This window comes from Dipteris shenzhenensis, chromosome 25 (assembly GCF_047967505.1).
Source record: "Dipteris shenzhenensis isolate YYH24624 ecotype China chromosome 25, Dip_SZ_1.0, whole genome shotgun sequence".
Lineage (NCBI taxonomy): Eukaryota > Viridiplantae > Streptophyta > Polypodiopsida > Gleicheniales > Dipteridaceae > Dipteris > Dipteris shenzhenensis.
In genome coordinates this window covers 49,730,905-49,756,121 of record NC_141620.1, presented here as the reverse complement: position 1 = coordinate 49,756,121, position 25,217 = coordinate 49,730,905, and the positions used below count along the sequence as shown (strand labels likewise).

Genomic DNA, 25,217 nt, shown 5'->3' with positions numbered 1-25,217 from the left:
TATTAATGATGACCTGAAGGAGGCGGTGTGCTTGGACCAGCCACAAGCTTTGGTGGTCAGAGGACAAGAAGGAAAGGTTTGAAAGCTTAGAAAATTAACCTATGGCTGTAACAAGCTACAAGCACAAGGTACATCAAGAATGCTGAGCATATTGAGGCGATTGCTTTTGTTGCGAAGAGTGAATCTGAGCCAAATCTTCATTTTTCTATGAACAAGAAACCCCATCTTCATAAGCTGGTATGTGGAAATACTAAGAGAAAAATACAGCCCTAGAGTAAGATTTAGGAAATGCTTTTTGAAAGGTAGACCTTGGCATTTGATTATACATGGGAATGTAAACTTTTTCCTTGCATTATAAAGGTTCTATTGGGAAAGAAAAAGAGCCCAGATGGTGTTAACATTGCTATTCTCGTCTACATTACTCAGTCTCAACATGATACTTCAAATAAACAAGGGGCAAAAGCTTCACCCTGATACAAATGTCTAGTTCTCTCGGATAACCATTATTACTTACTTTTTCTTTTTGAAATCTTTGATTGATTATATTATATGAGTAGCAACCTCAAAACAAGGTGCTACAATTACATCAACTGAAAATTTTAGTGTATGCCAAAAAGGCCTCATGATCTATGCAACGGGTCTGAAAGCAATCAAAGAAAGATTGCTGCAAAGAACGCCTAAAAAAGCCAAACAGAGAGAAAGTAGGATTACCAAAGACTTTACAATTCCTATATGTCCATAAAGTTCATAGTGCCCAGTAGCGAACCCAAACAAAGAAAAGATGAAACTCCGGTTTGGATGGATGAAACCCAAATAGCCAGAAGAAATTCCCAAACGGAACAGATGGAAATCTCGCTCGTAGGTGCTATCGAAGCAGATAAAAAAACTCACGAGAGCACGAGCAATCAAAGAAGGATTGCTGCAGAGAACGCCTAAAAAAGCCAAACAGAGAGAAAGTAGGATTACCAAAGACTTTACAATTCCTATATGTCCATAAAGTTCATAGTGCCCAGTAGCGAACCCAAACAAAGAAAAGATGAAACTCCGGTCTGGATGGATGAAACCCAAATAGCTAGAAGAACTTCCCAAACGGAACAGATGGAAATCTCGCTCGCAGGTGCTATCGAAGCAGATAAAAAAACTCACAAGAGCATGGACAATGCGAAAACAAGTAAGGCACAGTCTCCGAAGAAGCAGAACATCTGTGGCAAAGTGCAGGAGCAATGTGTCGATGAGCTAATAGCTGTCCAGATAAGAAAACTGCCAAAAGAACTCGCCAAAAGAAAACCTGTTACCGAAGCCGTACTTTATAGGCCCAAAGTTGCTGTAATCTTTTCCTCCACCACTTGGCTGGGCGATGCATTCGCCAAACAGAATCACCTCTCTCTGAAACCCAAGGTTGAGGCAAAGGGATTTTATACAATGCAGGTACAGTAATCTGAGATAGCCTCAAAGGACGAGAAGAGGACCTTTGAGAAGTCAAAGTCCAATCTTCCAGCCGTCCTCGAGTTCCAAAGGAGGAATCGGAACAAAAGGCGAAAGCATAGAAGTAATTTGTCACCACAAAGGACGATAATGAGAGCCCAATCCATATCTAGTGGCTGCTAGAGAAAAGGGGAGCACAGTACCAGCATCATCTATAACATCAGCAACCGAGGTGATTCCTTTAAACGAGACAAAGTAGGAACGTCGAGGTTCTTGTAAAGCCAAGGGACGCTGAAAGACTTTCGACCAGTGAATGCTTTCAGCTCTCAAAGAATTCCCAAGCAAAGATTGTCGTCCATTCCATTCCATATGAGAAAGAACATGCTTCCAGTCAAGAAGCAAGCGGGAGACAAAAGGACAACCAGGCAAAGTGCCATCAGTGCAACCAAAAAAGAAATCCCATTGATCGAGTTGACAATGACCAAACGCAGAAATACTGATATGAGTGACCAGAGTCTTGATCATAAGAGCCCAAAGCTGATCCCCTTGTAGAAATTGCAGTAACATTTTTTCCCTATGGGCAAGAATATGCACATGAATATCCATGATGTTCAATTCACCATGCATCTTGGGAGAACAAATGCCTGAGATGTTTTCTACCATGTTTGGATCGCCAGAAGATTTCCATAAAGACAAACATGAAAGATGTAAGATTTGTCTTAGTGAACATGATCAATGGCAAGTAAAATTGAATATATGTCACAAGGATGGACTGCACTATTCAAAGACGAACGTGCAAAGGCTAGGTTTCCGATTTCCAATAGTCAAGCTTTTTCGTAGCTTAGCCAAAACCCAATCAGTTTGTTGTCGGCAAGTGAGTTCCCACCCCAAAGGGTAACCAAGATGACAAACAAACTGAGTGGGTGAAATGATATCCCCAGGCCATAAGAGATTATGCGAGTCTTTGGAATGCAAAGGGAGCAACTTAGACTTCTGAAAATTAACATGAAGACCAACTGCCAAACCATAAACAGAGAGAGCATGCATCAAGGCACCGAGATCACGGGGCGTATTCTTCGGGGTAAAGAAAGAATCATCAGCATAAGCTTGAGCAACCATGCTGCGATTAGCATCCAATTCCAAGACATGAAGTGATCCTGTAGCCATAAGATAATAAGTATACTGCAGCATAGGATGAGTAGCAATGGCATACAGTAAAGCACTGAGAGGGCATCCCTAGCGGACCAAACAACGAAGAGTCCACTCATCATAGATATCCCCAGAAAGAATGCAAGCCGCATTGCTATCTCTGCAAAGCCAGTAAATAACCTGCTGCATTTTTTATCCAAACCCCAAAGCTCGCATAGTTTGCGAGATGAAATCCCATTGAACTGTGTCAAAGGCTTTTGCAATATCTACCTGCAAGAGTAGAACATCTTGCTGCGTGCATTTGGCATATTCAATCCCAATATAAGCATTGGCAATGTTCTGTGATATGGTGACGTGGAACAAAGCCATATTGGGAGGAATGCAACCCATCATGCAAATAACCTTTAATCCGATCAACCACCATTTTGGCAAATGATCTTGTAAATTATTGGCATACCACCATTTTGGCAATGATCTTGTAAATGACTGGCATGAGCGTGATTGGCCTCCAATCACCAAGTGAATCACATAGTTGCTTCTTTGGAATCAGCTTGAGAAGATCCTTTTTCCATGACACAGACATCTGCTGATTTTTCCATGCTGTATTTACCATTTGCAGTAAGGTGAATTTAAGAAGATCCCGGAATGCAAGAAAGAATTCAACAGTGAGACCATCCCATCCTGGAAATTTCCATCTGCCATAGGATCTCAGTGCATCAGACAATTCCCTTTCAGTGAAGGGATGTTCAAGTTCCAAAGCCTGAGCATCAGACAGAATTGGATGAACATGCTGCAAAAGAAGCTGACGTGCAGACACGACCCGACGAGAAAGAGTATCCACATGCCCAAAATGAGTGGAGAAGTGCTGCACACATAAATCAGCAAGCTCTGAACGAGATGTTAACCAAGAACCATCAGGCATCTGGATCCGACAGATATTGGCAGCATGTCTTTTGTAGTGTAAACTCTTAAAAAATTGCTTGGAAAAGCAGCCTTTATCCAAAAAAGCCCGTTGTCTAGATCGGGTTTCCCATTTAGCAAGAGTTCTGCGATCATTGGATTGAAGAGAATTGAGCCTGACATAAGAGCATGCTTTCCTCTGAAGACAAAGGACGAAGATGAGCAAGCTCAGTCAAACTCTGACAAGTAAATTTGGCATGTGCTACAGTCTCCCTTGTGGCTTGCATATAGGATTTGCCATCCAGTGCAGTTTATGACTACTCTCAAACATCCTTAAAGCTACTACAAGAACCCAACCATAAAACTCTGTAGTCTTCGTTGATTGCTACCCCACTCTCATTACTGGACTCAGCATCCTGTGCTCATCAATGATATCAGCCTTCTTGTCTGGTATGTTGCCCGTTTCTTAGCAACCTTATGGCTGCCTTCTATTGGTCTCCGAGATTGATAAAACATGTCAAAGAAACTTTAGGATCCAGAGACACTGTGCACCTGAAAATGAAGTGCGTCTCTGAGTCAACCTCCCTTAAGTAACATATTCTACCCTCAGTTATCCAATCCATGTGTGCTCTTGGGTTTAGCTAATGTTGGGAGACCCTTAGCTGCCAAGGCACAAACTTCAAGGAGCTGATGATTCACACAGTGACATTCAAAACGATAAAATAAAATAGAATGCTGCACCTGAGCATAATACATCAAATCCAAAGTTTTCATTGCGCTCATCAACTGTGGGGCTAGAGGCTTTTCTGATATTTCGACAGTTCAGACTAGACTCTGCTGCCACTCTCCATTCTGGCCTTACATCTGGGACTAAATCATTTACCTGAAAACATAACCAGGTGAAATGATCAGCATGACTAATCTCGATCATATCAACACATATACAGAAAATTTCCCTACACAATCATATTAAGTCCCTAGGAATGCATTTGTAACCTCCTTGCTTTGGAAAATTTAACATAGAGGTGGCAATCAAAACATGCAGAAGCAATACTAGGGATGAGAGAAAGGTTTGAATATCATTAACTCCTGCTTTTCCTTCTCGTCAACCATGAAAGATAACAGTCTTTCTTTCACGGCTTTAGAATTCTTTAAGAGAGTAGCAACTTCAGTCAGATGGAATGCTTATACTACCTTACAAAGAAAGGAAGGATAATCAGATTAGCCTGGGTGACATACCCATCCCACCAACGTGCTTTCTGTTATACTGAGGCGCTGCAGGCTATCAAGATCTGCAGCAGCTGCAGCCTGCAATGAAGGGGGAATTCCTCGCGACCAGTGGCTTTTTGGATTTCCCAAATTTGCCGCAGCCTCAGCGAAAGGATTTCCTTCTCCAGCTAAAATGCCTTCCAAAACTAAGTCCTCCCAACTGCAATACAAGTATTCCTTGACTCATCAATTGCCAAGGCAGTACAGAAAACAACAATCAGGATAATCCGTAACATATATTCAAGAAAGCTACAGACCCATTCAGTCTACAAAAAAATGTAATGGCCTGGCTAAGACGGTTATAGGAAGCATGCCCCAGTTTGTAGCAAAATTGAAACCACCTCAAACTTCAAAAGGAAAGTACTCTCTTCTCTCCTATTTACTCCATATCTTTAGAACATTTGCAAGGATATGCAATATACACAGGTTTATGAAGGTTCTATGGTCTTAAGCAAGGCCAACCATTTGCGAAGTCATTTCCAACCACATCAGACCCATGCTTGTTTTATTGCCAAGCTGTTGTACTCTTATGGCTTTAAAGTGTAACAACCTGAGAGGATCTGAGACAGTTTGCACGGAATCTTCCTATCGGTACATGCGTCCAAGGTGCTGCCTAAATGCACATCATTGAGCACTACCTGCAGCACTCACATAACCTTGGTTCTTGACTCCTCAGCATTGGGTTGCAAGCCAATAAAACCCTAATCCCTTGAATAGGATGCAGCAGCTACATCTACAGATCCAGCCATCAGCTAACATACAAGTATCCATGGTGCAAGATTTGCAAGAAATGAAATTTGGGAGTATTAAGTTGGAGCCTATAGCAACTTGAAGTTAAAAGGTGCTACTAGTGTGGATTCTCCATCGCCAACATTGAGTGGACCTACATTGTTTTCATTGTGTTCACCAGTTCACACAAGCCACATGCAAATGCTTTGGAATTCCAAGAACTGTAAAGAGTATACATGCATACATTTGTGTAAATCAGGTTGCTCTATAGGACTTCAGGCTAGTGGATAACACGGACATTAATAGACTCTCTCTCTCTCTCTCTCTCTTGGCATCAAGGCTACCACACCCTACTCTCTCCTACTCCTAGAGACAGGATGCATACCCATAGAGTTGCATGCCTTGACGAGAGTACTCAGATACATCACAAAGGTCAAGCGCATGAATAATGAAAGGCTGCCAAAGAGGGCATGGGTAGAAAGTCAAAAGTCCCAAAAGACGAATAAGGGTAAGATTTTGGCATCTGGATGGGCACTAGATTTAAAAAAATGGTTCCAAAAATGGGAGGTAGAGAGGTACTTGGACTACTCTCCACAGGAGGTAGATGAGGATGCCTTTCATCATGACCTGCTGAATGCACTACACAGGAAATGGCAAACAGCTGAAAACAGAGATAAGTTTGAGTACTACCGTACATTTATCAACCCCGAATATTGGGCTACTTATACAGGAAGAGAAACAGCCACGCAGAAGTACATTTGCACACCTATGGCAATACATAAGCGAAGAGCTTTGGCCTCACTTCGCACCCGATCACACCAGCTGCAGATTGAAATAGGAGGATGGAAAGATATGCCAAAAGAGAGCAGAATATGCCAATTATGTGACCAGGGAATGGCAGAAACTGAAGAACACATGGTAATGATATGCCCTTACTATACTCACATCCGGAAAGCATTTAGCTCTCTTCTCGAGGGACATAACAGACTGGCTGATATGCTACATAGCGGGTCACCCCCAGCTTTAGGAACATTTGTCTATAAGCTTTTCAAGCATAGGAACTCACCTAAGACATAAAGGTAGTTTCTCTTAATACCCTCCCCTCCAAGGGAGGAGTCTTTGTGTACAAGGATTTTGTATTGCTCAGGTCCCATAGGCCGACTTTTGGTCTTCAGAGGACGATAATATATTCTTCTTCTTCTTCTTCTTCTCTCTCTCTCTCTCTCTCTCTCTCTCTCTCAGCTAGATGTGATAATGTGCTGTAGATTATAATAGGGGGACTCCCAGAAGATTGGTACAAAGAGGAGGACACATATAGTGAAATATTGACAAAGATCAAAGGAAGCTTGCCCAACATTGAATGGGTGGAGTATGGCTGTTTACCCTTTTAGACTATTACGTAGGTACTCTAAATAATGTGGGTTGCTTTTGCAATCCTTGGGAGCTGCCATGTGCCCTCCCTATAGCATATGTACTAGAGGGTTTCTTGCTGTCCCATAGACCTTTCTTTCTCCAGTGGACATTAAGACTTTCTTTCTTTCTCTCTCTCTCTTTTCTGAGTCCCAACTTTCAATTCAATTTCAGTTTGCATTTGATTTTTGCTTGAGCTCTTTAGCTCTTTAGCTGAGCATAGTACTCAGCAAGGGGCCTAGTGCACCCTTTGCTTCAAACCATTGAGGCTTCTATGAGTTATTCTCTCGGTGTACCTTGTCCCATAGGCCCGCAAGACCTCCCGAGGATGTTAATACCGAGGATGTACTATGAGATTTGAGGGCGATACCATTGTCTCTTTCAAGAGGGGCTCGGCTTCGGACCACTCCCATGACTGATACATTTCCCCAACCAGGTTTGCATTGGGTTCTACTTGATTGAGATGCGGAGACACAAAGATTCCCTTGTGCGGCAAGCCAGAGATCAGCTACAGTTGATGCCTCAGGACACCGATCTAGGCCGAGCACAGACACGCGTCACTAATTTTTACACATCCGAGCTAGCATCAAATGAGACCGAGGGGGAGGAGACCAGAGCACTATGAATCAGCAGTGAGACCCGTCACCAGGATGTGGCTGGACGAGAGACGCGGACACCACACAAGACACGTGGGGGACCAAAGCACGCATGATTGAGGTCCGACCTATCTCAGCCCTCCTCAAAGGGGATTGCCTGAGACGAGGCATTATTCTCAATGTAGCCCATCGGATACAGAGATCCAGGAGAGTGCGTCACCTGCCACCGCGGGAGACAGCCTGACAGACACAGATACATGAGCTCTTTGCATCACATCAGAGGGCCATCAAGGAGCCGGGTTATATAGAGCCTGCACATGTACTTGGAGCTCTAGTTCTCAACAGTACTTGATTGCTCTTTTCCTACTATTTTGTACTAGCTTTTTGCATTTTTAGCACTGAGCAATCAGAAAGGGCCTTAGTAAGCCCTTTGCTTCAGCCCACATTGGCTTGTATGGGTTATATATATTTTGTACCTTGTCTCATAGACCCACGAGGTCTCCTGAAGACGTTAATACACCTCTCTCTCTCTCTCTCTCTCTCTCTCTCTCTCTCTCTCTCTCTGGATAAAGGAGCATGGTCTCATCATCAGGCCATAGTACCTTGATAGGAGTCTCACACGCCTTGCGGATTGCTATCGGACAAATAAGAGTCTCGTCCCACCAGTTGAGGATTGAGGTAGGGAGAGTGGCCGGCATACCTGAGGAGCAGCGGATCTGTATACTATGCATGATGGGGGAGGTCGAGACAGAGGAGCATTTTCTATGTGTTTGTCTGGCCTACTATGAGATCCGAAGGCGATTCCACTGTCTCCTTCAAGAGGGGCTCGGCTTTGACCCACTCACACGACTGATACATTTCCCCGACCAGGTTTGCATTGGGCTCTACCTGATTGAGATGCGGACACACAGAGATTCCCTTGTGCGGCAAGCCAGAGATCCGCTACAGTTGATGCATTAGGACACCGAGCTAGACCGAGCGCAGACACGCGTCACTGATTTTTACGCATCCGACCCAACACCAGATGAGATCGAGGAGGAGGAGCTCGAGGAGACAAGAGCACTATGGATCCGCAGTGAGGCCCATCACTAGGATGTGGCTAGACGAGAGACGCAAAGACCACACATGGCACATGGGGCGACCAGAGCACGCACAATTGAGGTCCAGCCTATCTCAGCCCTCCTCACAAGGGCCGCCAGAGATGAGGCATTACTCTCGATGTAGCCCATCAGATACAGAGATCCACGAGAGCGCACCCTCTGCCACCGTGACAGACATCCCGACAGACAGATATACGTGAGCTCTTTGCATCACAGCAGAGGGCCATCAGGGAACCGGGTTATATAGAGCATGCACATGTACTTGGGAGCTCTGGATCTGAGCAGTACTTGATTGCTCTTCATTTTGTACTAGCTTTTTGCATTTTTAGCACTTAGCACTCAGCAAGGGCCTTAGTGAGCCCTTTACTTCAGGCCATAGTGGCTTGTATGGGTTACATATATTTTTGTACCTTGTCTCATAGACCCGCGAGGTCTCTGAAGACGTTAATACATCTCTCTCTCTCTCTCTCTCTCTCTCTCTCTCATGCAATGACTCAATCCACTTGTTCAGGCGGAATTTTTCTGTTTTCCCTCCCTGCTACTCCGTCCACCTAGCTCCTTGTTGCTCCACCACCTCGATCCACCTTAGCCTATCTCAGCTTTGCCATAGCCATCTGCCCCGCCATATCTGTGCCATCTGCTCCACCATAGACTGTTGCAGCCCTACCACTTCCTTTACTTTGCCATAGCCAATCTACCCTACCCACCTAGCCTTGGTTGGCAACTACTGGTTGCAGCATTGCAAATCATGCCTCCCTACCATTGAAACTGTCTCCTCCGCTTCAGCTGCTATAGACCCCCCTGCACAGGTCTGCTCCAGCCTGCTGTTAGCCCTACCACAAATTCCCTCATCTGCACCAACCCGCTGCGGCATTGCACCATTCATGCAGAGCCAAACATCTACTTGCACTTGATTGCACATGCCAGCAGTCTTTCACACTGCCACTGCAGGATTCTACCACATGTTATAATCATCATGCAGCCAACTAGCGCCACCGATTGATTCACCCCCAGGCAAAAACCATTCACTGGTTTTTCAAAAACGTAGTCGTAAAGATACACAATACAGAACATGCCCTGTCCAAGGTTCTTGATTATTCAGAATGGTCCATCGTACTTGAGTTTGTTTTTCCCTGGAACTTTCCCGACCTCGAATTACAAAGTAATATCAAATCAGCTTCCTAGAAAATTTGAAGTTTGATGATCCGGTTTACCCACGCCTTTTGCCTTTCTTGAAATACTTGTGATGTGTACTTGCTGAGTACTCGGTCCCCTTCCAACTGTAATAGCTGGTTTCTTCTGAACTCAACAGACTCCTCCAGAATCAGCTTTTCTACCACAATTCTCAAACTTCGTGCTACGAATTCTATCAGCACTACAGCTTCCAAACCGTACACCAATCCGAATGGAGTCATCCCAGTACTTAAGTCTTACTTTTAAAGCTGTTCAAAATGCCCACAAAGCTGAATCTAGCTTTGTATCCCAATCCTTTCTGTTTTCAGAAGCCATCTCTTTAGAATCTGATTCAAAACCTTATTACTACTCTCTGTCCTTTGCTGCTCATTCACCATCTCCTGCCGTGCCTTTGCATTGCCAATGCAACTGTTATTCACCTACAGCGTGCCCAGCCCACGCCATATTAACCAAGCCAAACAATCTCTCCAGCTCATGCCAATATATTTTTGAAACAATGCTGTCCCATTACTGCCCACAGGGATGGAGGGTGTGAAGGGGTTTATGCCCTTCTCCCCACCATAAATCTCAGCAAGCATTTCACAACAAGAAACTTGCAGAGAGAATTGCAATCTGCCAACCAATATGGCAAGAGGAGAGAAAGCAGAGAAGAAAGACAAGAAGCACAAAATTGGCAGCTCAAGCAACCGTTGAAGAGCGAGATTGTTGATGACATTAACAACCGCAAAAATCACAACAATTTGCAGGGGTACAGAAGACATCCATCACAGCTTCAGAGTCTTAGCAGCTTCAGCTTCAGCATCGAATTCAGCGTCAACCTTAGCATCCTGAACTTCAGCTTCAGCATCAATTTCAGCGCCGTCTTCGTCAGCATCGTCATCGTCATCATCCTCCCTCACCACCTTTGGTGACAGCAGTAAAAACTGTCATTGACACTTTTATCAACAGCAACATCAACGTTGACATCAGTGACAGCCTCGGCATCCCCCCATAGCACAACCGCTACCGTACGCTCGTATGCCCCTTCACAGTACTCAACTTTCATGTCACCCTATCCCTCACCCAGCCACCATTCCCCTCGACAGTCGGACTCACCTCGGCTACATTTTAGATGTCTCCACACCACTCTCAGTCTTCTGCCCCTCTGTCCCTGCTCCCCACCACTTATCCTCCATCCATGCCCTACCCATATGTGTCACTTCAGGAACTCCCAATTCCACTCGAGGCTCTGGAGCAGATTGTCATGGAGGTTCGCCACATACATGCACGAGAGATCGAGTAGGACCACTTCATGCATAGCCTCAGTCAGGAGATACTAGAGAGCTCCATAAGGTTGCAACTGTAGCGACAGCACCAAGCAATGGGCCAATAGACTATACAACTCTATATGGAGATTGTGGCCATAGCGACAGCCTTGAGCAGTGGGCTAGCAAAGGAGACAAAGCTAGCGACCGTGCAGTCGGCTACTGCAAAAACTTCCAGATGGGTGGACATCGTGAACGAGAGCTTGCGAAGGCCACTGTGTCGGCCACCATCATGGAGCAGCAGTAGAGAGCCAGCAAGGCTCTCAACATCAGAGACTAAGAGATTCCTTGCACATCCACCACTCCCATCAATGATGCAAGTAATTTTGTGGTTTCCAAATTGCGAGTCCCGGAGCATGGGATTGAGGGTGCCTGGCACATAAGACAAGACCCTACTCGGGAGCAGCCCCTTATCATCCGATTTAGGGACGCTCAGGATCACCTTGGAGCACTACGCAGGTGTACAGCTCTACAAGATCATTCCCAAATCTTTACGGATGAGGACTTTAGACCATTGCAGGTGGAAGAGAGGTGCACCCTCCTATAGCAGCGAGATGTATCCTACAAGTAGGGTAAGTAGGCAGTGGTTCAAGACAGCCACCTTCTGATAGGCCCTCGACAAGCATCTAGTGGTCTCCCCACATAGGAGGACAGTGTCTATGAAACTCAAAGCAAGGCCCTAACTTGCACTGTTTGGTACTGTAATGCTACATTATGGTCAGTTCCTCAAAATTTCTCAGAGGTCTTGCACAGAACAAGACATAGCATTCTACACACAGAGACCCATCAAGCCCAAATCGCCATCTGCCCATTGTCACTGGATACAAGGGACATAGCATATTGCGACGAGACCCAGGGGACATGTGGTGTGATGGATCAGAAGGAGTGGTAGTACTCTATAGATCATGTCTCATCGGGATGATCTCCATTTGAGAGGCGTAACATGAATTCCAAGTTATTGTGGATTTGGACATGACACCCCTCTCAACAGGACGACTCATGATTTGAAGAACCAAGGTTATGATCTTCAACACATCACGGCCAGCCATGCATAGAGAGCAGTTTACACTAGGCGGATCACGATGGAGTTGTTGCATAACACATACCAAGGGATTCTTTTCTCTAGCCCGATTCTCACAATGTGGCGAGCACTACAAGCCCAACTGATCAGAGGATAGCCGCACTCGCTAGACTTGAGCAACAATGTTTTCACTCTCATTTCTAGGATCCTCGAACCAAAAGTCTCTTCTCTTTGATTCCTTGGTCTGCCAATAGGCATGTATGGCAGCCCTTGTCGAGGGCCTATCTATCACTAGGGGATTGGGCTCCAGTGGACAGGCTCTATCTTCTCTTATTGTCATTGATCATCCGCAATAAGCCGTCTGCCCCACACGAGATCATATTGGCTAAGTTTGGGGCATCCCCATTGCAGCTCCACACAGCATTCCAGGTGATCACATATCTCTATCGAGCCAAGGAATATGGCTCCTCAACCTCAAGCTAATGCAGGTTACCATGGATGGCCTTATCCTCATTCATGACATTAGAGGGTCATCAACGATGTTGGTAAGCCCATACACACAGATGTTCAAGAGCTCAGGACTCCATATGAAGATTGCCCCCCTTTCAATAATCTATTCGGCTCACTTACCAAGAGACTGCTACACATGTTCAAGACCTGGTTGGCCCCGCAAGCTTCCTACGACGCTCAATATCTACAATGATCACTCCTTAGATATCAGAGGAGTGCTTCATCAATCCACCAGGCTACACACACATCCACCTCCCCACTCTTTGAAAATTTCCATCGGATAGTTCTGTTGTGGGTTGAGGGTTTACCTAGGGAGGGCCGCATTTGCACTTTTACGTGTCAGAGAAGCATTTTGCTTTCAAATGCCCTATGTACTATCAAATGTGCTCTCATTACCATTGTCTATTTAAGGATGGATTCGAAATCCTCTCTAGCCTCGTCTTACCTAGATCAAAGATATTTGTTGTCCTTCATTTAGGAGGCCGTACAAGCTGCTCAAGGCACGCAGATGAGATTAGGATGCTCAGCCAAACTCCCACCCATAGTGTTATCACTGAGTTCTTCCAGCCATATGACACACACCAGCACGCCCCAAGGAGATGATGCAGTCAAGGCCCGGAGTGTGAGATATCACAGACCCTCCAACGTGTCGATACATAGATCAAGCTCAAGGATCTTCCCTCCACAGCGCTCTATCAAGGGTTTTATGCCGCCGCAGCCCTACATATTATATGGTCTTCCAACAGAGATGAAGACTAAGGATTCAATTGTAAGAACTATATAAAGTGCACCTATACCTCTTAGACTACCCTCCATTAAAAGAAAAATAATTAAAAGGAACTCACATACAACGTTTTCAATTTTCTTGACAATTTACACGTAATAAATGTAAAAATAGTCTCAATAATAGTAGAGAACCAATGACTCATATTAATTTTTGTAATTCTCAAATACTATCCATTGACCATCTACATGTAAACATCATGGTAATAAAGAAGTATGTTTAACACTAGTTTGGTAATGCTATAGGACAAAAAGGTGTCCTTTTAAGGGTCTAGGAAATAATCCTTAGCCCCTTCCGAAATAAGAAAATTTCCAAACCCTTTTCCATGACAGCTGATGGTAGATCAATTAAACATCATTGCTGCGCCTCTGCTCCGTCTGCTCTCCCCACCATTGCTGCGCCTCTGCTCTGCTGCTTGCTACTTGCGGCTTGTTGGCCGCTCGCTGGCTGCTAGCATAGGAGCTACAAGCTGTGCCTTGCCCAAAGTGCCACGGGGGCATCACGGGAGCCCTCCACCAACACAGGAGCCTCCAAGCTATCGCGGGAGACACAGAACAGAGAAGCCGGCTGCCAGGGTGCTCTTGTGTGAGCCCCAAGGCTCCATAGCCGCCCCACGGGCTGTTCAACTGCGCCATAAGGCGTCCCGAGGCCCATAACAGCTTTTGAAGCATCCTTGGGCTGCAAAACACCAAGGCTGAGCTTGGTAGCCAGCCTCCTCAGCCCTCGCAATCTACACCAGACCTGTACTTGCTAGAAGACTATCAGATCAAGAAAGGCTGCCACTATGGGGACACAGGAGAGCTCACCCGACCAGAAAACAAGGGGTGATAAGGACCGGAAGTATAGCCTCATCTGGACGAAGGCGGAGAAAATAGAAGACCCAAGCGCCAAGGCTTCCATATCAACACTCAAGGAAATATGTAAGATGCAAGAGACAGAAATTGAAGGCCTACGCAAGAAGCTGAGAGAGACTAGAGAAGATGAGCTCTCAAACCTCCGACCCCAAATGCAAGATGAAATGAGGAAATGGCAAGAGGAGATGCAAAACAAATGGACATGTGAGAAAGGTAAAATGATGCACGACATGACTCATGCTCTAGATGGAAAAAAAAAACAGTAATTTGACCTCAAAATTTGAGACATTGGGAGCCCATGTTGCTGCCCTCCAAAGTGAGAATGACAAAGTGAAGGGAAGTGCACGTTGAGAAGACGGGGAGTTTCAGCCACCTTTTAACGAGGACCTGAACACCATTAAAGAGAAAATGCAGCAGCTCAAAAATGCAAAGGGGACGTCAGAGGAAGGGTGCAAGATCATTGATATGCTGAAATCAGAAAATGAACAACTCAAAGAAATGGCAGCTTTGCAAACAACGGTACAAGGGAAACATGCCGAGTTCACACAACACATCACATCACGAAGGGGAAAGCAGATATGCTTGCATGGAAAGATGTACTAAAGAAAGACACAACACCAAAGAAAAGGGAGCTCATTTCTGAAACAATTGAGGAAGAGAAACGACGGGACAGCAAGAGTTTGAATGTGCTGGGCAGAGGCCTAACAGTAGGTGATAGCACCATGTCAGATGCCAAAATCGTCTTTGACAAGATGTGAATCAGCTTGGAGAGTGGGTAAAACAGATGAGCAGCGAACAGCCATAGATAGATCCACCCTTATGAGTACACGGGCAGCACTGAAGGGGACCAAGATCTTTCTAGATGAAGATCTCACACTCCTACATTTGAGAGAGGGTAGAAAAAGAAGTAAAAGATGCAGCAGGAGAAGGGGACAGCACATGCCGAGTATGCAAAACAAATTGAGGATGGCAGTGTGGAATTGTAAAGGCACCCTATGGTCCGACCCAAGGGGGTTCTTGGAGACATACCATAACTGAGATGTGATCTTCTACACCGAGACACATGAGAGCCCAGAGAGAGGGCTACCCAGTGACAGGATACACATGGGAGTCTGCCCACAGGAGGGAGCTGAGGAGGGATAGTGGGGTACGAGGATCCGGAGGTGTGGCTGTCCTCTTGAGATCACATATGAGGCCACTCCTCTCTATGATACGAAGGGAGGAGCATGCACGACACGTGGATTTGGGTCCAGTTACCAGACACACAGCCGACCTTCATTGCAGTATGTTACTTTCCCATCCTATGTGCAAGAGGTCACCACTGACGGGCACAACCCATATGAGACTATTCATGATGATATCACGGAGTTCTCCAGACACGGGGACACTCTCCTCCTTGGTGACTTCAATGCACGTACTGGGAACAGACAGGTGGGCCTATTAGATTTCAATGAGGATTCCCTCATAGTACTGGAGATGGATGCAGCAGAGCTCGGATCGTGAGGCAGTCGGCAGATGCAAATGCACTAGTGACAACGTATGGGAGACATTTACTCTGATATACTCAGATCCATCTTCCCCATTCACTGAGGATCGCTCTTGGGCAGTTTCGCGTCTCTTTACGTCGACTCCACATCGAGAGTGGTCGAGCTGCGGGAGTACCCAAGGAGAGGCACATATGCACCTTGTGTGATCTACAACAAATCGAGTCGTAGGAGCATTTCATTTTCAGATGCCCAATGTACTATGAGATCCGAGGGCGCTACTTCTCTCTCTTCACAGAAAGCTCCGGGATGCTATCTCGCTTTCTCTTTTTCGGACCAGAGATGTTTGGCCACTTACATTCATGAGACAGTCAGACACCGAGAGCGCTTACTTAGATCACAAAGACAGGGATGGGGCACACTAGCAGACTCTTCTCAGAGTAGATACTGAGTTCTTCAAGCCGGACCACATAGGCTCTCACCCTGCGGACCTCCGACACGGACGTGATCTAGAGTTGGTGACGCAACACACCCGACAAAGGACGGATGCACAATTTACACTTGGGGACATTCCCTCCATGTTCAAGGTTGGAACGCGACCGACAAGGGTCACCATAGCCCTTGTCAAACATAGAGCCACATCCAAGAGACAGCACACGTCCGCGTGTTAGAATTATAGATATAATTCAGCAGTGACCAATGTAATTTAATAAGCTAGTTAGGGGCACTTTTCCCTCTTTAAGAGGTTTTTCCCCCTAACCGCAGTTAGTTCACTAACTATGGTTAGTGACTACTAAGGTTTTGTCACTAGGACAAAACCTTCTCTCTTACTCTTTGAGTTGTACTCTTTACACTCTTCTATTGCAACTCAACTCTCAAGCTTTCAGCTCTCACTCTCTTGCTCTCTCTCTCTCCCCAATCTCTCACATTTGGTATCAGAGCAATTGATCCTGCTCCCTGCTCCTTCCCCTTCAACTACAGCCTACAACCCACGCTCCTGGTGCTACATCCTGTCCGTACCTGCTCGAAGCAATCAAACGACTGCCCGGACAGTCCGTACGACTGTACGCAATCCGTGCTCTGCACGTTCGTACCTTCCGTACCGTACCTAATGCGTCCGTACCTGCAGTCTCAAAGTACCGTGCGACTGTACGACTGTATAGCTCATCGCCGTACAGCCCCGTACATACCAACGCCATCCGTACCACCGTACCTTTCTTGCCAGCAACGATCGTACACCCGTACGGACTGACGGTCCGTACAATTCCTGCACCGTACATATCTGCAACATTTCATACTTACAAGCGTGGCGCCGTCGTCTGTACTCCGTACAACTCCAGTCGTTCGTACTCCGTACTTTCGTACAGTCATCCGTACAATGTACGAATTTCGTACAAGACCGTACACTGATAGTTCCGTACTGTCAGCTCATTGAAGATTGAAAGTGTTTGTACACTTCTGTTGCAGGCCTTCTATGCAGATTTTTATTTCTGCAGGTACTCGAGCAGTTAGTTTTTTGGCACACATTGCTTGCAGATAGCCATTGTTTGGCTCAGTTTTTTGGAAGAATTTGGGGCATCCAGTTTGTTGCAAACATTGCAATCAATTTGTAGATTCGAAGCTACACTTGGAGCAAACATTGCAGATTTGGTCTGAAATTTGGGGTTTTCTGCTGAAATTGCAAAATTTGGGGCTTTCTCAGCTTATGCCCCTCTCTGGTTGCAATTTCAAGCTCGAAATTTGGGGCTTTTGATTCTGCAGTACAATTTCTTGAAGAAATTTGGGGATTTTATAATTACACTGCAATTTGGCAGTGAAATTTGGGGCTTTTGCAGACAGAGCTCAATTCTTGCAACATTTGGAACTTTTGATCGATTTGCCCCTTTCTGGTTGCAATTTCAGGCCTATTTTGGGGCTTTTGTGTTGGGAGAGCAATTTCTGGAGATTTCAGTTCATATTGCCTTTCTTGGAGTGTTTTGCAGCACTTTTGGCAGATTCTGGAGAGTTTTTTGATGCTTGGACAGATTTCTGATAGTGCAAGTACAGAAATCTGAGTTGCATTTACAAGCAGTGCTTGGCTGTGTTTTTTTGGGAGTTGTGCATTTCATTCCCAGTAAGGGAATTCAGTTTTGTATATGCTTAAATCTCTTTCTCAGATATGGCCCAGCAAAATCAGAATGACTTCCAGTTCGGTGGTCTTTCACAGGAAGACAAGTTGGATGGTACCAACTACTCCCTCTGGAGTTTTATGGTACGCAATATTCTGATTTCTCCTAATTTATGGGATTATGTGAATGGGGGTGAGATCCAACCAGCAGGTATGGCACCTAATACCCCTCCTCAGCAAGGAGGTGGAAGAGGTCGTGCACAGGGTGCAGCTGCAGAACAAGTTGTTGGTGCAGCTATAGCCACTACTCTAGAGCAGAAGAGATAGGATTCATGGGATGCCTTAGCTTTGTCATGCATCTCTCTTTCAATGAAAAGTCCGGTCGTGTAAGACCTCGAAGGCAACGTGGGATATTTTAGAAAGCATGTATGCAGCCCGAATGATGCAAGGGTATCTTTCTTGAAAAGAGAGTTAAGTAATACACATATGGAAGAGGGTGACTCCATGTCAGTCCACCTCACAAAGCTACAAGATCTCAGAGAGCAATTATTGAACATAGATGAGATTATTCCTGATTCAGAGATGATTACTACCACTCTGAATTCTCTTCCTGAGTCTTATCTCAGCTTTCATACCTCGCTGAACTTATCATTGAGGGGGGGTGCAAATCCTCTCACTTTTCATGAGTTGATAGGACCTCTGCTTCAAGAAGAGCAGACCAGGAAAAACTTGGCTTCACGTGCAAGTGAACAAGCTATGCTCTCAAAGTTTAAATCAAAAACAAAGGGATAGGCAAAGACATCAGTAAATCAACCTTCCAGTGGGTCAGGACAGCCTTCACAAAAGGCTAAAAATGATGCAAGTAAGCCCAAGAAGAAGGGTTTTAGTCATTACTGCAAAAAGCCAGGTCATCACATTGCAGAATGCACGAAAAGGCTTGCAAAAGAGAAGAAAAACAGCTCCGGTATGGCTGTTTCAGATTCAGCTCCTCATGCATCTGACAATGGGGATGCTGCAGCCAACTTTGTTGGACAGGATTATGCCTTTTTATCTTGCATTTCAGATTCTAGGCTGGCTGCTCTAGATGCTCGGGATAGTACAGCCACTTCTAATGATGATACATATGCATTTTTAACTTGCAGTTATGACTCTTCTACGCATGCATCTGCTTTCAGTGTCAATGAAACACTGAACACTTGGTATTTTGACAGCGGTGCATCCAAGCACATCACTTCTAGGAAGTGTCTTTTTACTTCCTTGCATCCACCTCCCGTTGGTAAGAAAGTCACTTGTGCCAATAACTCATCATATTCAATACATGGCACAGGAGAAGTTGAGCTTACTACCATTGATGGCTCAGTTTTCAGACTTTCAGATGTCTTATATGTGCCTGGTATCACCAAAAATCTTCCTTCAGTGTCCACTCTTAACAGAGCTGGATTTCACGTCACTTTGAGGATGACAAATGTGTTGTCCGAGACAGGGAAGATGATTATGCCTTAAGATTATCTGGTACTCTGCTGCGTGGGCTTTTTCAGCTTGATCTTTTTTAGAAAAGAGCAGCCCATGCTCTTGCAGTTTCTACCCCTACTGCTGCCATGCAGAATGCAGAATTATGGCATGCCCGATATGGCCACATGCATTACAACAGCTTGATGACACTTCAGAAGCACTCTATGGTTGATGCATTGCCACCTCTTAAGATACCTCCTCCACATGCCTGTGAAGGGTGCATTTTAGGCAAGATGCATAGATTCCCCTTCAAAAAGGATGGTTCAGTTAAAGCTGTCCGCAAATTACAGCTTATAAACAGTGATGTCTGTGGTCCCATGAGGACTCCATCATTGGGTGGTCATCTCTACTTTGTTACCTTTATTAACTCCAATTTCACTTGGGTCTTTGGACTGAAGCGCAAATCAGAAGTGTTCATGGTGTTTAAACACTTTTCAACCATGGTTTAACCGGACTCAAGATACAGACATTGCGCACAGATAGAGGTGGGGAATACTTGTCTCCAGATTTTGATGCTTTTCTGAAAGGCAAGGGTATTGTGCATCAGCTCACAGTGAGGCTGACCCCTCAGCAAAATGGCAAAGCTGAGAGGAAAAATAGAACTCTCATGGAGATGGATAGATGTATGCTGAAAAGCAAACACATGCCTCACAAATTCTGGCTTGAGGGTCTGATGTGTGCCAATTACATTTTAAATCGGGCTCCCACTAAGGCTTTAAAAACAAAACTTCCCTATGAGATCTGGAATGGGAGAAAGCCTTCAGTGGATCATTTCCGAGTCTTTGGATGCCTTGCTTATGCTCATGTGCCAGTTGAATTTAGGCACAAGTTGTCAGATAAAGCCATTAAGTGCATATTTGTTGGGTACAGTGCAGAAAGCAAGGGGTACCGTCTCTACAATCCTGCTACACGCAAGATCATTGTTAGTAGAGATGTGATATTTGCAGAAAATTCAGCTCACACTCAGGCTGAATTTCAAATGCCTTCTTCTTCAGAGGATGTCTTTGAGGGGTTGCTATCCATTGCCTTGGGTTCCCCTGCTGATATTTCTGATGCAAATCAGAATTTACAGCCACCTCCCGATGCTTTAGTTCCGCCACAGGATGTCTTGCCACCTCCACAGGCAGTGGAACAGGTGGTGCAGCAAGAAATTGCAGACATACATGCAGCAAAAACAGTCCCAAACTGGCTGTTACAGACTCTCAGGGAGAGTAAACTTGATGCTCCGTTACCTGGCAGGACTCGCAGTGCAGCAAGGCACATGGAAGGTGCTAATTCAGTGGAATCAACATATGCAGGTACTCTTCTTGATGAGGAGGAGCCTGCCACATTCGAAGAGGCAAAGGACAATGTGCATTGGATGAATGCCATGCACGATGAGTTGCAGTCCATTGAAAAAAATCAGACTTAGGATGTTGTAGACTTGCCACCAGGTAAACATGCCATTGGCACACGATGGGTTTTCAAGGTCAAACGGAAGCCAGATGGCTCCATTGACAAATACAAGGCAAGGCTGGTTGCTAAAGGCTATGCTCAGAAAAAGAGCATAGATTATGAGGAGACATTCGCTCCTACATCCCGGATGACCACCATCCGATCAGTTATTGCAATGGCTGCACATTTTGAGTGGAATGTTCATCAGTTGGACATAAAAACAGCCTTCTTAAATGGAGACTTGCTGGAAGAGGTGTATGTCAAACAACCTCCAGGCTTTGAAATTACAGCAAATGCACTTCAGGTATGCAAGCTAAACAAAGCTTTGTATGGGCTGAAACAGGCCCCTCGTGCATGGTATGCCAAGATTCATGCCTTTTTGACCAGCAAGGGGCTGCACAGTAGTCCTACTGAGAGCACCCTCTACATCAAGATGGATGGGGGGGAAATTTTAGTCATCCTTCTTTATGTCGATGACTTACTGCTCACAGGGTCCAATGAAGACAAAATTGCAGATTTCAAAGCTGATTTGCAGACCAACTTTGACATGTCAGATTTGGGGCTGCTTCACTTTTATTTGAGGATCCAGTTCTCTCATGAGAGACGTGGCACTGTTATGTCTCAGTCCAAGTATGTGCAGAAACTCTTGGACAGATTTAACATGCATGATTGTAAGCCCATAGCCATTCCCATGGAGCCGGGCCTGAAACTCACAATGCATGATGCAGGAGAATTAGTTGATGCCACACTTTACAGTCAGGCTGTTGGATGCCTCATATATCTCTGCAACACTAGACCTGATATTCAGTTTGCAGTATCTCAGGTGAGCAGGTACATGCACAGCCCAAAAACTATGCATTGGCAGGCAGTTAAGCGCATCTTCCGTTATTTGCAGGGCACGAAGTCTTTTGGCTTGCTATTTCCCAGGGGGGGTGACTTGCAGATGCATGCCTACAGTGATTCAGATTGGGCTGGTGATTATGACAGTAGGCAGTCCACTAGTGGCAATTGTTTCTTTTTGGGTAAATCTTGCATTTCCTAGCTGAGCAAGAACCAATCTACAGTGGCTACCTCATCATGTGAAGCTGAGTACAGGGCAGCTTTCACAGCAACAATTGAATGTGTCTGGCTGCGACATCTATTTGCTGATCTTCATTTGTCTTTGGAGGGTCCTTCTCCAATTCTCACTGATAGTCAGAGTGCCATTGCAATGGCAAAGAATCCAGTGTTTCATGCTCGCACGAAGCACATTGAGGTTCACTATCACTACGTCAGAGAGAAGTTGCATGCAGGAGAGATCAGTATGATCTTTGTGTCCACACATGACAACGTTGCAGATATTTTCACCAAAGCACTACCACGTGAAAAGTTTGAGGCATTTCGCAGTGCCCTGAACTTATATCCGTTTGGTGATTGATCAACCTTGTAATTATAGATATAATTCAGCAGTGACCAATGTAATTTAATAAGCTAGTTAGGGGCACTTTTCCCTCTTTAAGAGGTTTTTTCCCCTAACCGCAGTTAGTTCACTAACTATGGTTAGTGACTACTAAGGTTTTGTCACTAGGACAAAACCTTATCTCTTACTCTTTGAGTTGTACTCTTTACACTCTTCTATTGCAACTCAGCTCTCAAGCTCTCACTCTCTTGCTCTCTCTCTCTCCCCAATCTCTCACACCACGCCCATGGACAATCGACAACACTCTATCTCTAATTTCATGTTACAAGTCCCCCACCATCCTTCGGGGGGGGGGGAAGGCTGCATCCGTGATACTAGACCGGATCTCACCTTGTACTCTGATGACATGTGGTTGTAGTGATGATGGAGATGGCCATAATAATATTGATATGATGTTATCACTGATGTTGTTATGACTATGTGGCATTTAGCTTTTGAAAATGGGTGTTGATGCTCGTTTAGTAGCATACTTCCAAGACCTCAATGAAGAGATGGCTATTTGACACACTTGTCACTGGTCAGGCCGACATTCATGTATGCAACACCCATCTGGGGGAGTGAGACCTATTGCACGACCGAGTGACAGAGATTCGAGAGGCTATAGGTGATTATGGATCCAGGATGATTTGGAGTAATCCCTTGGTTCCTCAACAGATCATATAGGTAGAGCCTACTATGACACCACTCCCGATTGATGCCATCTTTCAAACGGTGACATATCTCCACAAGGTGTCTAGACGACTACCTGAGAGCGGGATTCGCAAAGCCTCGTATGCACGCATGTCCAGATGTTTTGATAGTCAAGTTATCAAGATGGACTGCCTTCCCCTTCCAGTACAGCTTGTTTGCCCCATCCCTCAAATCTCGTGAGGTGAGGTCAACTGTATCATCGGTTGGATCTACTCCAGCTCTACACATCGCAGACTTGGGGCAGCAAGGTAAGGGGGGAAGGAGGTGCACGTGTGCACAAGAGTTCCCTAACAAGATCCAGTTCTACCATGGCCATGTCCTGAGAGCATCAGAGGATGGAGTGATTGTCAGACCCCAATATCTGGAGGACACACAAGTCTCGTCCCATCAGCTAAGGATTGAGGCAGGGAGAGCAACAAGCACGCCCACGGAGCAGAGGTATGCAAGCTATGCACTCTGGCAGAGGTAGAGACAGAGTAGCACTTCTTATGCACTTGCCAAGTCTACTATGAGATCCGAGGATGGTACCATTGTCTCTTTCAAGAGGAGCACAGCTTTTAGGCCACTCTCCCAGCTCATCCACTTTCATGACCATGTCTCGATCTAATGGAGATACGACGACACAAGGAGACTTTATTGCAGCAGATCAAACAATAGGAAGTGATAGTGCCACAAGAGGCTAACCGCGCGCAATGACATGTCATAGACTTCTATGCTTTCAAGTCAACCCCCAGACATAGTGGAGTAGAGGAGGAGGAGGTGGCTGACATGAGGATGGTACGGAGCGATGGAGCCAAGGACACGGAGACCACACACGATGCAGAGGTTGACCAGAGCATGCACGATGGAGGTTGAACCCATCCCAGCTCTACTCAGAGGGGACCCTCCAAGTCGAGGCATTACTCTTGACATGGCCCACTGGATACAAAGATCATGGAGACCACGCCCCCTGCACAACAAGAGACGACTCGACAATCACGGATATGAGACATTTTTGCAGCCCACAGGAGAGCCACCCTGGCACCAGGCTATGTATTTTGAGTATTTTGAGGACTAGTTTTGAGTACAAGCTTTGAGTACTACTTTTGAGTTTTGATCTTTCACAGCATAGCACTCAGCAATGACCTTAGCAAGCCCTTTGCTTTAGCCCACAGTGGCTTGTATGAGTTACCTTTCGATTGTACTTTGTCTCATAGGCCCGTGAGCCCTTCCGAAGATGGCAACACATCTTTCTTTCTTTCCCTCCCTCTCTTCCCCCCCCCCCCTCTCTCTCTCTCTCTCTCTCCCCCCATGGACACTGGGACTTACCGTAACCTCATGACTAGTCATACACTGGCCAAGAGATATGGGTCAATACTAGAGAGCGAGAGATCAGCTCCTACACAAAGACACATGGGCAGAGGACACTCGGACACGCTAGGTTTCGGAGGCACTACATCTTCACCTTGCATGCAGTCATCGAGGAGGCGAAGTCAAGATCCCAAAAAGTCTATGCATGTTTTGTAGACTTCTGGAAGGCCTTCGATACAAACTCCATGATTTTGCATGATCAGACGACTTAAGGAAATGCATATCCTAGGAGATATGATATGGGGAGTGATGAGCTTATATGAGTCAATCAGACTGACAGTCTGTGCTTCTAGAGACCTATCACACTTGATAGGGGTGAAGCGGGGATGCCCTCTCTCACCAACATTATTTGGGCTATACATTGATGAGATTACCACCTTCATTGATCGTCTGGGAGGTAAGGGATCGTTGTTGGATGATCTGATGATACCGATACTATTTGTATGCAAATGACATGGTCCTCCTATCTTCCTCAGCAGCAGGCCTACAAAGGCACCTAGAGGCCCAAAAGGTGTTTTGCAGAGAGAGAGAGATCTGATAGTCAACCCTGGGAAGACCAAGGTCATCATTTTCAACAGCTCACGTGCAGTTCTTCATCGACACAACTTCCCTTACCGAGGCTAGCCAATACTTACCTAGGGCAGTCTTTGCAGGACCAATCTTCATGATGACCCACGCAGCCAGGGCACAAGTTACACGAGGGCAGGGAGCTCTAGCTCAACTAGAGAGACTATACTTCAAGGTACATTTCCAAGACCCCCCAACGAAGGGATGGCTATTCGACACATTGGTGTGAGACCTACGGCCATGTATGCAGCACCCTTTTTTTTCTTTTTTTTTTTTGGGGGGGGGGGGGGGGGGGGATCTATCAACGTGATTGAGTGGCGGCATTTCGAGAGGTTGCAGGTGATGATGAGCTCAATGATGATTTGGAGC

General features: G+C 45.6%; 1 protein-coding gene across 4 annotated transcripts in view; it reads right to left on the bottom strand.

Annotated features, from left to right (window-relative positions):
* The window catches only part of LOC147886011 (uncharacterized), a 112,176-nt gene that overhangs the window by 66,278 nt on the left and 20,681 nt on the right, over window positions 1-25,217 (bottom strand). For all 4 annotated transcript variants that reach the window (XR_015543438.1, XM_087396531.1, XM_087396533.1 and 1 more), the window contains exons 4-5: window positions 4,714-4,903; window positions 4,216-4,357 (exon numbers count right to left, since the gene is read on the bottom strand). Coding sequence is in view for 3 of the 4 variants with exons in the window: in XM_087396531.1 (XP_087252657.1) it covers window positions 4,216-4,357; window positions 4,714-4,903 (332 nt within the window). In the remaining variant the exon portion in view is untranslated. The remainder of the gene's footprint in view (window positions 1-4,215; window positions 4,358-4,713; window positions 4,904-25,217) is intronic.